The sequence below is a fragment of the Schistosoma mansoni genome, chromosome 6 (genome assembly GCF_000237925.1).
Source record: "Schistosoma mansoni strain Puerto Rico chromosome 6, complete genome".
NCBI lineage: Eukaryota > Metazoa > Platyhelminthes > Trematoda > Strigeidida > Schistosomatidae > Schistosoma > Schistosoma mansoni.
This window is the reverse complement of record NC_031500.1, coordinates 7219845-7233817: the sequence shown is the minus strand read 5'-3', so window position 1 is coordinate 7233817 and position 13973 is coordinate 7219845. Positions and strand designations below refer to the sequence as shown.

General features: G+C 31.4%; 1 protein-coding gene and 1 non-coding gene across 3 annotated transcripts in view; one reads left to right on the top strand and one right to left on the bottom strand.

Moving 5' to 3' along the window:
• The first annotated feature begins 2251 nt into the window (after positions 1–2251).
• Positions 2252–2320, top strand: Smp_tRNA_00701_Pseudo_TTG.1.1. Its single transcript has one exon. It is a non-coding gene (tRNA).
• A 2112-nt stretch (positions 2321–4432) lies between these two features.
• The window catches only part of Smp_165700.1 (USP6 N-terminal-like protein), a gene marked incomplete at both ends in the record, with an annotated part of 34345 nt that continues 24804 nt past the window's right edge, over positions 4433–13973 (bottom strand). Inside the window, 5 exons of one of the 2 annotated variants that reach the window (XM_018798128.1) lie at positions 4433–4576; positions 6760–7361; positions 8708–8966; positions 10165–10506; positions 12731–12906. In XM_018798128.1, the coding sequence (XP_018653102.1) occupies positions 4433–4576; positions 6760–7361; positions 8708–8966; positions 10165–10506; positions 12731–12906 (1523 nt within the window). The remainder of the gene's footprint in view (positions 4577–6759; positions 7362–8707; positions 8967–10164; positions 10507–12730; positions 12907–13973) is intronic. The other variant, XM_018798129.1, reaches the window with a different exon arrangement.

Here is a 13973-nt window from a genome sequence, read left to right as displayed (position 1 = left end):
CAGATCAGTAAATTTGTGATAAATAAAACATTGTTTTTATGCTTAAACCGGGCTACACTAATTAAAATGAATCAAGCTGAGATATTTTTTATTTTTGTTTAAAACTATTAGTATGATCGATATGATTTTGCATAAATCTTTTTCATGATTATATATAGTTTTACGAGCAATGAATCTGGCTTTATGGTTAACGTAGGTTAAAAAGACTTACATACTTACGCCTGTTACTCCTAATGGAGCATAGGCAAATTAACAATAAAAATCATGCGGATCACAACCAGGTAGTTTGCATTTACCTACAATGTTCAGACTAACAATCAATGTCTTCATGAATTGATGCAGCGTATTGTTTCGGCCACTCATTGCTGGCTACACGATAGAAGATTATACGTCAAGGTTAACAGTTTCTTGGGCATATATGACATATGCCTCAGTCGATGAAGATTTAGTCTTATCACCCGAATCGCCATCTTTTCCTTGCATCCTATCTTCATTATTGCTGTGTCGTTGTACGATGTGAGAAATGATTCGAAAACATCTATGATGTAGATCCTGCAGTCCGTCAAAGCTTGATTTCATAGCCCATATTTTGTATCCATACAGAGTAGATTCCTGCGAAGTAAACTAGTCCCTTTGTTGGTAAACGAACAGATATCTCGCCTACACCACAGACTGAACAAATCCTAGGGCTTTCTGAATCTGTTCTGATGTTTCGTAAAATAGTAAACATAGCTGCCAAAGAACGAATGAAATGCCTAATCGATTTATAATCAAGGTCTGAAATATAGGCGACGATTATATCTATGTCAGTATGATGACTTTTGTGAGATATATTGTTTAAATTCCCCAACAATAGAGTACAACTAGTGACTGGATCCCAAACTGTCAGGATGGCTCAAACCAACAGTTATGGTGAATAATAGATACATATCATTGTTTTATCACTGTTTGCGTTCCTTAACCTACTCTTATCCTAACTACAATTATACGTAGAAGTAGGGGCTCCAAAGGCATAATTGACACATGATACACATCACCTTGATGCCTAGGTTTTAATAAAAACTTCGTGTTTCGCAATCTAGATTGCTTCAGAAATTTTTAGAACCAAAGAAATTAGTTATCATCGATGAAAAAATCACTTCTCGGCAAGGAGAGCTTTTTCTCCAGCGACAGCATTTCTTGACGGTACATAATTGTGTTCAATTTTTCTTAATATACGTAGAACATTATTGGGGAACAAAAAGTTGTTTTAAATATGCTAGGAAATTTCAAGCATCAGGAGAAATTTACATGATGCGTAATAAATGTTTTTGTTAAATGAATTGTAAGAATCATAGATGAAACGTATGCAAGATAAATGTCAACTTGACGAACATAAAAATAATGAAGTAATCATGAAACTGATAAAAAAATTCGGAGGTGCTAATAACAATTGCTCAATAGATGAGAAGCATCACCGGAGGGTAGTAAAATGAAATTTCTAGATATCGAAAATTAGGGGGATTAATTGAGAGATTAAGCATCCTGTGATTGTACATAGTTCGGGCTTAAATAGGTGGATTGTTAGTCTCTGAGGTGCATAGGTTTTCTTTTCCTACTTCATAGTAGTTTATCTGTATTATCATGACTGGTTTTGAAGAGAAATTATGGTGAGGCAAAGTGAGTATTAACAATAAGGTGCGCTCAAAATTGAGCTTTGGATTGATATGTATTTTGACAGCTAAGCAAAGTAGTGCTTGAATAAGAGTTTAGAGGATTTCGCTGCATGAGACCAGAAGAGAGCAGTTCAAAATTAGTACGTTGATGTAACGCAAAGAAGAGTTTCTTCCTAACATAACCTCATATCGTTTTTTTCAGTCAGCCTATGGTTAAAGGATAGAACGTTTCTTTCTAATATTTATCTTTTGGATCCTACCTATGGTATCCCCTCTAAATCCAATGTTTACGAAAAAGGTATTCTTTAATCTTATAGACGCGTAAATCAACTTGCTAACAGAATTCATATTGTTCAAACAATCATATAATAATATTAACAAGTCAGTTGTACATGATAGTTATCTCACATTCTAATTCATTATTTATGAAGATGAAAATTACACAGTCTATAATCAAATAGGCATTATTCACTTATCATTGTAATCATGTATTAAATATCCTTTCTTTTTTTTCTCTCTTCTTTTCTAAATAAATAAATACATATATATATATATATAATATATATGTAATATTGCACAAGCAAGTGGTTATCAGCACTCAGTGGCCGAGCGGATAACATGATGGCGTTTGAAGCGAAAGGTACTGGGTTCGAGTCCCAGAGTGAACATCAACTCTGAGATGCAGGTACATCCAGCTGACGAGTCCCAAATAGGACGAAACACGCGTCCTGGATTTCACTGCTAGCCACTATCCATCTCTGCTTACTATGCTTGTGAATTAAAGCAATATCGAGGCAATACGCACAGTATGCACATATGCCAATTAGAGACTGACCAGTTGCAGTCCTAAAAACATCAATGGGAAGATTCAAACAAACAATACTAAATGAATAAGAATAAATATATATATTTTACTTTTAATTTGTAAAAAATAAATTACACTTATCTAATTTTCAATGTGGATCATTCATTCATAATTAAAGGGTTAATTATTTGAATCAATCATCTATCTAACTATTAGGGTTTAATAGAAATAGCATAAATGATAAATTATTATATGAATGTATTTTTGAAAAAAAAAACATAAATTAGGAAAATAAAATTAGTGATACCTTTTTTTCTGTTTTCTCCAGTTATCAACAAACAAATAAATCAATAAATATTCCTCAATAGTCTTATTTATATTAATAAATGATTATAGTTTATGATTTTGTAAATATTAGTCAGTTTATTATGATTGTAATTGTCAAGGATACAATAAAAGTGAAATTATACAAACAAACAAACAAAAAAAGAATAAGTTAACATGTGTGTGTGTGTGTATGTGTTCATTATTTGAATGCATCTACTTAGTTATAGGTAGTATTGAAACACACTATAAACAGATAAATATATGAAATTTCTTAAAAAGACTAAAGGACAATATAATAAATCATACTGTGTTTGACATGATGAATAGAATAAATAAAAATATAAATTGCATAGATATTAATGAATATTATAAACCGTAATAACTATTTTCATTTTAGTTGAGTATGAATAATTCTAAATGTACAAAAAACCGAATACATCAGAGTATATGTAAACATGTATGCATAATATATGTTAGGGAGGAATTCAGTCATTGTGGTTACCAATCAGTATATAAATGATGATAACAAAATATGAAAAAAATAGCAAGTGTTCTAGTCAATAAAGAAGGAAAGTTTTAAATAAATGACAACAATATTGTACGTGAGATTTGTCTAAATCAAAGTACATAAAGAAAAAAGGGTTTCAAATATACGATCTAAGTAATTATTATCAACTTTACTATTACGAACAAATTCATCATTATTTATATCACATGGATACGGAGAACTATTGACGAAATGACAAAAAACGTCAATGATGAATTGATGAATGTTATCATTTCATTTAGTTTAATAAATAAAAGAATCACAGTAAATTGATGTAGTATACACAATGAGTAGAAGGTTAACATTTATACTACTATTGTTATAATGAAAAATACAAGATAATATATTTAAAATGGAGGATAACTTACAAAATAGAAGTCAGTGAGTGAAAAGACAAAATATTAAGAGAATTACATGGATAGTACTGCAATACGAGAGAGTCAAGAAACATATTCAGAAGAGAAAGAAGAGAAAATAAATGACAGGAAATAAAACATAGAAATTTCATCATCAACAACAAAGACCAATAAAAAAAATATCGATGAGTAAGATTCATTTAACTATTGATAAGCGGGTTGCTTTTTCATTGAGCACTCATTTACTATATATAATAGTTGAAAGTAATTTCATTAAGAAGAAATTCCTCCATCCACTTCTCATCAACACTATAACCATTTAATATTCTAAGTAAACACCATATCAAAATAAAGTGTGAAAAGGGATAATATAATTGGATTAAAGGATTCTTTTCTGTCTATCATTGAAAAAATATACTTCTCTTTCTACCTTGTCTTTTGAGAGTCAGTTCCACATATGAATTGATGTTATTCAAGAGTGAATAAAAAGATTTACAGATGTTGTACGTCATTAACACCAAATTTAATTAGAACTGTTATAATCCACAAGACATCACAATATGCTTGTGTAGAGACAATAAATGAGCATATTTTTCAGTAGTATATATATATATATATTTATAAAAGAGGAATGTTGTATAGTAAGTAATGTAATTTATAAAACGTTAACCTTAATGTTTTCAGGATAATAACATTCATTAATTATGTACGTTTTCATTTACTATTAAAAGAAACGTCAAGTTTAATTCGTTGATTGAATTGTAATTAATTTTTTATTCACAGCTTTAGAAACTGGTTTTGGATCAGGCATAATGATCTCAGTTGGTTTCATGATTATTTTTGATCTTGGTACTGATGGTATACGACGTACATAATCATTTATTGGCTAAATAAACAAAATAGGGGGAGAAAGTTATATATTAGCTAAAATAAAACATTATGGAATGTGTACATAAGATTACAAATTGACTTATCAAAAATAACCTAAAGAACATATCAAATTGAATGGTATGAAAAAATCCATATTAACAAAAACAAACTCTGTGAAATGTGTTGCATTCTACGTCAACAATAGCGAATCTGTCAATTTCAATAAGTACTTCACACAAATCACCATTTAGCAAAGTCATCAATCAGAATATCAAATGATGGATGGTCACAAATAAATTTTCATATATCTCAAAAAGTGTATGACTAGCAAATTATGTAAGTCAGTGATAGATCAACGCACAATTTGGGAGAAATTTCAGTTAGGACAGATTTTCATATCATATGAACACAAATAGATGAAATTAACATAATGAACAATCTTAGTAGTAGTAGTGTAGTGAACAAAACACTGGTTGGGGACAATCGAATGTATTTAAGCAAAAATTACAGACTATCTCAGTAAATTCTGATAGCCAAACAATGAACAGTCAATTTCCAAATTAACAACCAATTGTAGGTATCATTACCAAGTTTTGATTTGATAATTTTGAATAAACTGAGCATTGGGTAGATTTATTCTCGGAAGAAGTGCCTTACACTGAGTCACGAAACGTCAGAAAATCTAATTCTTCTACTCATTGGGATATTACGAATATATTATTTATTTATAACAACCAATTGTTTCAATCTTCACTGTTTCTTCTCTAATCCCATTGCTCATGTATTTTCCAAACGATTGCGCTTCATTTCAGTTCTTTCCTTATCGGTCTTCTGCCGAAATATATTCTATGTCTGACCAACACCATATACTACTTATATGGATATAAGTAGACCACACCACAGTAGCAGTAACGGTAGCAACAAAAACAGAAAATTGAGACGATCCCATTCGAGAAGGAGAAATCGAAAGGTCTGTATCGGAGGATATTGGAAATTTAGATCTAGAGAGACATAAAGAGTGAGTGTATGTGTGCTATTGTGACCGATTCTCAGACATGTCATTCAACATTTGCAACCATTGATCGCGGTTATCATGCGGATCACAACTAGGTAGTTTGCATTTACCTACAATGTTCAGACTAACAATCAATATCTTCATGGATTGATGCACGCATTTGTTTGGCCATTTCTAGCATTTCATAACAACATTGCTTAATGATATAATAACTAATAGATCAAAAGGGATTTCATGGTTGTTTCTATAGAATATCTGTTTCACAACAATTCTATTCGAACAAACATAGAGTAACAGACTAGAAAGGGAACCCTGTTTTAGCAATCATCTTAGTTTGTTCTAACAAACTGTTGAGTATTGACAGATTAACATTATAATACTTGTTTCACACAAGTCACATTAACTAAATAAGTATCAAGTAAACGCATTATCATATATGGTGATAATTAAAAATTAACAAAAAAAACAACAAAATTGGTTAAAATATGCTCAACTAGTGGAAACGGGATTATACATATTTTTTCTTTATATACAAAACAGTTATGTGAGAGCAAAATTAATAAATATGATTAGTATCATATCTATAATTAGTTATCTTGGCATGGAAATTTTCGAGTATTTGGCATCGTATAAGTCTATCAATTAAAATTGCCAAGTAATTCATAACTTTCACTCTTTGTGAGTACTATAAGTTTCGTCAATTTGATGATATATATAGTTGTAATCTAAGAAGAATAGTCTGATATTCTATGTCGATTTGAAGGAACTAAATACACTAACATGATTGGTTGAGTAGTGCTAAGTTGATAGTTTCTCCGTTTCAATTGGTTTATGATTCATGGTTGAACTAGAATATTTCATATCAGAAAAACATTTCACTGTAGAAAATTGGCAATTACATACACATATAAGTTGCGAATAGCTTTTTTTGATATTACTATTTTACTTTATATGCCAATTACGTGGAAGTTTTCTAAGGTGTTGCGCAGTCTAGGCATTTCCCTAATGGATATGTTATTAAGCTGTCAGGCCAAATACGGTATACCAGTCAAGAGAAGCCTCATTGCAGTTTTCTGGTTGGCTGAAGCTGTTTAAGGTATTATGCTTTTGTAATGGTTAAATTACTACACCGAATCACACAAAGATTTAAAAGTACAATATGATGAAACAAATAGAAGCCGTACTTGTACTGATTCTAGATATGGTTTCTTCATGGAAACATTCAAATAATAGTAACCATCTACACCGCTCTTATCATTTTTATCACACTGTGAGCGAATAATTTGAATTGGTTTGGTTGCTGGCGACAATGATGCTGATGATGAGGTAAACACAGTTTGTGAACATTTTGTATCTTGTGATTCAGTTGACATATTTGAACTAGTTGGAGAATAGATTGATGAATTTATGGGAAAATTAGAGTTAACAACAGTTGGATAATTGGAATAATTAGGTATATTCCATACGTTGGCTGTTGTTGACAATGGCGGCGGCACTAATGTTTCGTCTAATCTGGTTATTAAACCATCAATGGAAGAATTAATACCAGTGCCAGAATAATCACCTTTCTTAACTGTTTCCTGCTCAATTTTTGAAGGAGACTTTTCACGTTTTTGCCATGGTTGTTCAAGACTTATCTCAGAACTAGTAGTTGATGAGCGACGATTCACATTGACGGATAAAATTTGTTCACTTGTCCACCGATTTATTCGTGATGACGGTGTCATTGATGAAGTTGTTAAAATGAAGGGGATATCCGGTTTTTGTTTTATACCGCTACTATATCCTATAAGGTTTAAAAAGTAAACAAATACAGAACAATTCAAAATTAATTCAAGAATTAGTTCTACGCCAAAATCAATAAAAGTTCGGTGTACTCGGCTTTCAATTATATTTGAATGTGTGAAGCATTCAAACTGAAGTATATTTATATAGCTTGAATTGTTATCCGATAATTAATAGCCAAGGTTATAAAATCGTTTAATCTGTTTACTCTGGTTAGTGTTTTTTAGCAGGCGAGGATTGAAAAAGCAAGGGCCGTATTCCTACAATTGAAGAACATATGGAACTCAAAACAACTGTCAATCAATATCAAATTAAGAATCTTCAATACGAACGTCAACACAGTTCTGTTGTACGGAGCTGAAACGTGGAGAACTACGACAACCATCATCAAGAAGTTACACTTATTTATAAATAGTTTTCTACGCAAAATACCCAACATCCATTGGTCGGATGCCATCAGAAACAGCCTACTGTGAGAGGACAAACCAGGTTCCAACTGTAGAGGAAGTTAGGAAAAGACGTTGGAAGTGGATGGAACATACGTTGAGGAAATCACCAAACTACATCACGAGGCAAGCGCTAACTTGGAATCCTGAAGGGAAATGGAAAAGAGGAAGGCCAAAAAACGCACTGCTCCGAGAATTGGAAGCAGACATGAAAAGAATGAATAACAACTGGCAAGAACTGGAAAGGATTGACCAAGACAGGGTTGGATGGAGAATGCTGATGGGCGGTCTATGCTTTCCCCCACGAGGGCTAACAGGAGTCAGTAAGTACGTAAGGTTTTGAAAATTGAACTATTGTTTTACTTTAAAAGAAACTTAGTCGCATAGGTATGTTTATATATAGAATAGGAAGTAAGAATTGGTGTAGATTTCTGTTCAGGGTATCCATATTATTCAGTTATTCCAATAGAAGCATATGGATCAGTAATATACTTCTGTAATCATGAAATTCGTGATCGAATATATATATTGTATAGTTTTGGTAATGAACTAGTCGAACTACTTAGGTTTGATAAAATCGACGAATATATTTAAAGGCTAGTGGACTTTTGTCGAAATGGTTGAATGATTAAATGTTCAATGGCTTTTAGATACCTTATCTTTATTTTGAGTAGAACTCAGTTGTCAGCAAGTTTCTCAAGTTTTGAACTTCGCTCACATGGGATATAAAAGGAGGGTGATCTACAACGGTAATTTAGTTTTCATAAGTAATCGTCGTTCAGTTGGAATTCCCGTTAAGGCTCTCAAATAAACAGTTGTATATTCTCATTACTGATAATTCAGCTACAATTATTATGGATTGTACATAATTGTGGAAAATTACTTAAGAAAAAAAACTTACCAACATTTGGTCGGTTAATAATAATTTCTTTATTCTGTGTAAATCTTGATAAACGTAGTTGTGAGGATTTTTGTAGTGTGGGGTTTGACCCGACAGATAAACTATCATCATTTTTATCATAATCCAATTCATATCGATGTAATACTTTAGAACGATTTGAACTGGAAGATAATCTTGTCAGAATACGATAATGACGACCACCAGTAGTTGCATAACTTTCATCAGGAGAGTTAATGAGAGATGAACTTGATGTTGTTAACTTATATTCATGTACGTTGATATAAATATGAAAGTGTAATGAATTACGGAAATCAAGGAGAAAATATACGAAAATTACAGTTGATATTTAATAAATATTAATTGAATGATTTTTGTATCAACTTATGATAAATAGTTAAACACAACTAATTGATCGCTAACTTGTATGTACTCAATGATAATGTTCAGTTTGAAGAGATTGCCAAATTCAATTGACCATGTTAAAATGTAGTCACCGGTTTAAGTGATTTAACATTATTGCACTAGTTTTTACTTTCCCGGTAAAAGAAACATGCACCGACAACCCAGCCAAGAATAAAATATAAGATATTCAGGTTTTACAGTGATCATAGTTACTTATAATACTGAATTCCGACCCTATGGCTCACTTTTTTGAACTTCGTTAATTTTAAAGTATAGCTCAACTATTGGCCGATCACATTGATGATGACTATCCTACAACTGACATAGTTGAATTCCACCCAGTCACGACTGAGCACTAAAGTTTTAAATCAGGATGCTGAAACAGTTGCTGTTTATTGTCCCATAGTTTCCAATTTTTTGATCCCTCATGCAATTCTATGAAGGAGGCCATCTTCGCACTCTCCGTTTGTTAGAATACTCAAAGACAGTTCATTTCTCAGTGGTTTAGGGTTGAATTAAACAATATTGAAATGAAACTATCGAACTAATAGTAATAGTAATAAAAAAATAATACTTATAAAACTACACCTCAAAACAAAATCTTGACAATTTAGATAGACTAAGTTAGGATAAACTTAACGCTTAAAGATATTATAATTGTATACACATGAGTCATCATGTGCCCTGCCTGGTATTCAGTGATTCGTAACCGGATATAGCTATAGGGCGAAAAATAAGACTTCAAACTGTTATTTCTCCTCAGTATGATACAACCATTAGTGATGTCACTTGAAATATAAACCTAGAACTAACTGTTTTTGCTTTCATTCACGAGTACTAACCTCAAAAATAACATAAAAGTTGGTTTAGGCTAGTTGGATCATTCAAAATACTTGAACAATATTCAATAACAAACAATAGAATTACCTAGAACATTTTTCCTAACAAAGGTTTAATTTATTTATTTTGAACATTGTAAACAACATTGAGATTACAAAATTACGTAAAATAAAATTTAATAATATTACCGGCGATTGGTGTTGAATACTCGGAACATTATTAGTTAGAACACTGCTAGAGATGCTCTCATCAACACTAAAAGAAGGCGAATAAGGAGCTTCAGACTTTGATGATGAAGTATGATCCAACTTTATCTTTTGATTACTCATGAATGTGTAATTAGGACCATTTCCGTATGTTTGTGAAGAACGGACTGCTGGAACATACAGTCGGCCACTATTTTTCATTGCAGCAGCAGTTAATATTGATGCAGATGTAGCAAGACCAGGAGAATAGCCTGGTGATTTTGAAGCTATGGACGATACACTGACAGAGCCTAAAGTAATTGGAGTGACTGATAGAGTTTTAGGTAAATAGGTCGGAGAAAATCGAGCACGCTAAAATGTGAATACATAGCAAGGGAGATGGAAACCAGTAAAAAAGGAGTTAAACCAAGAAGAAAATAATTATAAGATGGAAAATAAACTGACATACTTAACAACCTATATGTCAATCAAGTAATTAAATAAACAATCAAAAATTGCGTTCGTTAAATATGAACCGCTTAATTGTATTTTACATCAAACACTAAACTAAATCATCATTTTGCTAAGATTTTAAACATGCCCAAAGCTTTTAAAGCAAGTGAGAAAAAAAACTTTGATTGAATTCCAAAGAATAAATACATCGATGTCTCGGCTACTTTTTAGTTCATTTGGGTAAAACAATTATAACTAAATATAGATAATGCATTGGAATCAATTGATGGGCGAATGGCTGTAAACAAATCGTCAATCTCACCATATATTTAATGGAATTCGGAAAACAGAAAACAGGTCAGCTGGTATTACAAAACTAATGGCAATTTGTCATAATGATTTCATTAAATATAAAACAAGGACTCCAGTGGCTGAAGGATTTAACTATTAAACATTGGGAGGCAGGTTGAAGTTGCGTTCTACCTTATTTTTGAATAGCTGACTGGTATTAATTATCTGGTTGAAAAGCTGAATATATACACTTACTAGGAGCATGAGCTACGTTCTAAATTATTTTAAATATTCATTGAATTAAAACATAACTATATAGTAGACAAAATATTTCTTTTAAAAAGTTATTCAATGTTACCTATGTAAGTGGATTAATAACTGGAAAAGAAAGACAAGATGGTACTACTACACTTTATTATTAAATAATTATCCATCATGAAAAAGCATTGAATAGTATCAATTATAAGTAATTTAATTCTAAGCATATAATAGTACCTTTTACACTGACGAAAAGGATTTTGTTTAAGTTAAAAAAAAAACGAGATGAAACAGTCATGATGCATACATGTTAGAATAGTAGTGAAAAAAACTATTCCGATGAATAAAGACAATAATTAAAGTGTGAGAAAATATACTGATATATAAAATGAAGAACGTGAAAGAAAAGGTCTAAAAACAAAAGAAAAAAGTGATGTAACTCTCAATAGGCACGTGGTAACTTCGTTGATTACTTTAATGTGTTATTTTGAAGATGAAAGATATTTCGAAACATTGGTAGGTAGATCATATTTTTGAATGTGCTTATCAGTGGAACTCAGATCACAGGTTTCATCCCATTTGAGACGTGTCAGCTGAATGTACCTACATCTTCATGTTAGTGCTCACATAGCGATTATTAAGACATCCATCAAAATAATGGCAGCCCACAGCTGCTGAAAATGCTGGTTAACACGACTTAACGCTAAACTTAAGCAAACAACAAAATTCATTCCTTATCATAACCTTATTATTTATTAGTTCATACCTGTCGTTCGTCGACTACTGTTGTTAAAGTTATTGTTTCCTCTGTTTTACTTTTCCTCCGATAGATTTTTTCTTGCTGCGCTGACGTAGATTGTTGAAAGTTAAACTAGTAAAACTTTGTACCAATTACTACATTTTAGGAGTATATAATTCATGAAAATTCTTTACTAAGTATAACTTTGTGTTTATAGCTCTAAACAATGTGAGTATATACTAGTGGTGACACTTAGATTTCTAAGACGAAGTAGATCGAGTTGGTTTCGAACCTGTAGCTTCACAGTTGAAAGTTAACTGTTTTACCACTAATCAAATCCTCGATTAACACAAGCAAAAAAGAACTATTATTAATGATGATCTAATTCAGATAGCAATTGTTTGATTTAACCATCAAGAAGAAAATATGTATCGTTAAATATGGACTTGACAGTAAATTTTTACTACATCTGGACAATTGAATATAGGATATTGCACAAATATAACATAATAGTCTATATAAGGTCATAATTACTTTTTTTTCAGGAAGCACACTCAAGAAATTCAGATCCCAACGAAACCCACCACAAAACAACTTTTATCTTGAATGTTTTTTTCAAGCCTACAATGTACAGTTGGTTAACTAACTTAGATATTTCTTGCATACACTTATAACTAACAACTGTTTGCTTCATCAAATAACATTAGGAGTTTAATACTCATTTTCAAAATAATACGGCGAAAAGTAAACTATAATCGTCTTGTCAAACAAAATCTAAAGAGGAAATTGTGAAGTCACGTTGGAAAATAGAAAAAAAAAGGATAGAATTACTACTGACGCTTTCTATCCACTTACTAATTTCCCATTGGAACTGGAATTATCTGTTAATTGTGGTTTTATATGTGGAGGACTTTCTGTGGGGGATTTAAGGGTTCCAATTTTTGTTTTAGGCACTAATGTTCCATTACGATTGCGCCAAACTGGATCTGAATTGAATTGACCAAGTCGTTTGGGTAGCATATCGGAAGCTGCTCATTAACAAATAATAAAATTTAGGGGGAAAAGATTATACTTCCAAAGTTAATTTAGAGGAAAAATGTTTGCTTATGGTCGAGATGTTGACTGTTAATAGAATCTTTAAAACTATTCAGTGATAAATTCATGAGTTAAAATCTGTACAGCGGTATGCGATTTGTATTTGTATTTGTGATGCACTAACTTTACAGTGAAAAGAAACTATACTTTTTAATGTAACACAAAGCTACATTAATATAAATTATATTCAGAAGTCAACTGACTTTGAAGTAACATAAAATGAGAAACAGACTTGATAACTTCTGGAAATCGAAATGATCAAAATTGTAAGTATGAGAAATGTATACGAATATTACAAATTGAATTAGATAAGAATCAATACGTAGATTAGTACTGAAAATAATCACAATCATTGTAGCAGGATATAAACATGAATGTTTGGTCTCGAGAAGAATGAAACAAATTCCCTCAATGCTTATGGCAAAGTTACGACTTGTAAATTCTTTATTTATGTTCACAACTTTGTAGATGAAAACAATGTCGGAAATAAACAAAACGATCTAAGCACAACAACAATCTTACAGCTATTAACTGGGTAATTTACCAACTAAAAAGTGATTAACATATATGTAAGACTCTAAATTCACCTGAGAAACAATTGAATTTTCCTGAATGGTGTCACAATATGAGTCAATCACTTTTTCTACAATATTCTGCCTAATTTGTTGATTGTTCTTACTTGTGAGATTAGTAGTCATTTCCTGTTATACCAAAAATTACAATAAAAGAGCCAATGTGTCCATATAAATTACATGATAAGTCTTTCATGTAAGAATTTAAAAATAACAGGTTGCTTTTAATATTTGACCTAGGTATTGAACTTCCAATCAACTAATATTTTGTAGGGTACTTTAGTGTCAAATCATTTATAAATTTCCAGTTGATAATAGTAGTTAAAACTAAAACAATATGGTTAATATCATGAGTCAATTGAAGCTAGACCACCATGAAAAACCTAGAAGCACTGGACGGTCGTTTCGTCCTATTATGGGACTCCTCAGCA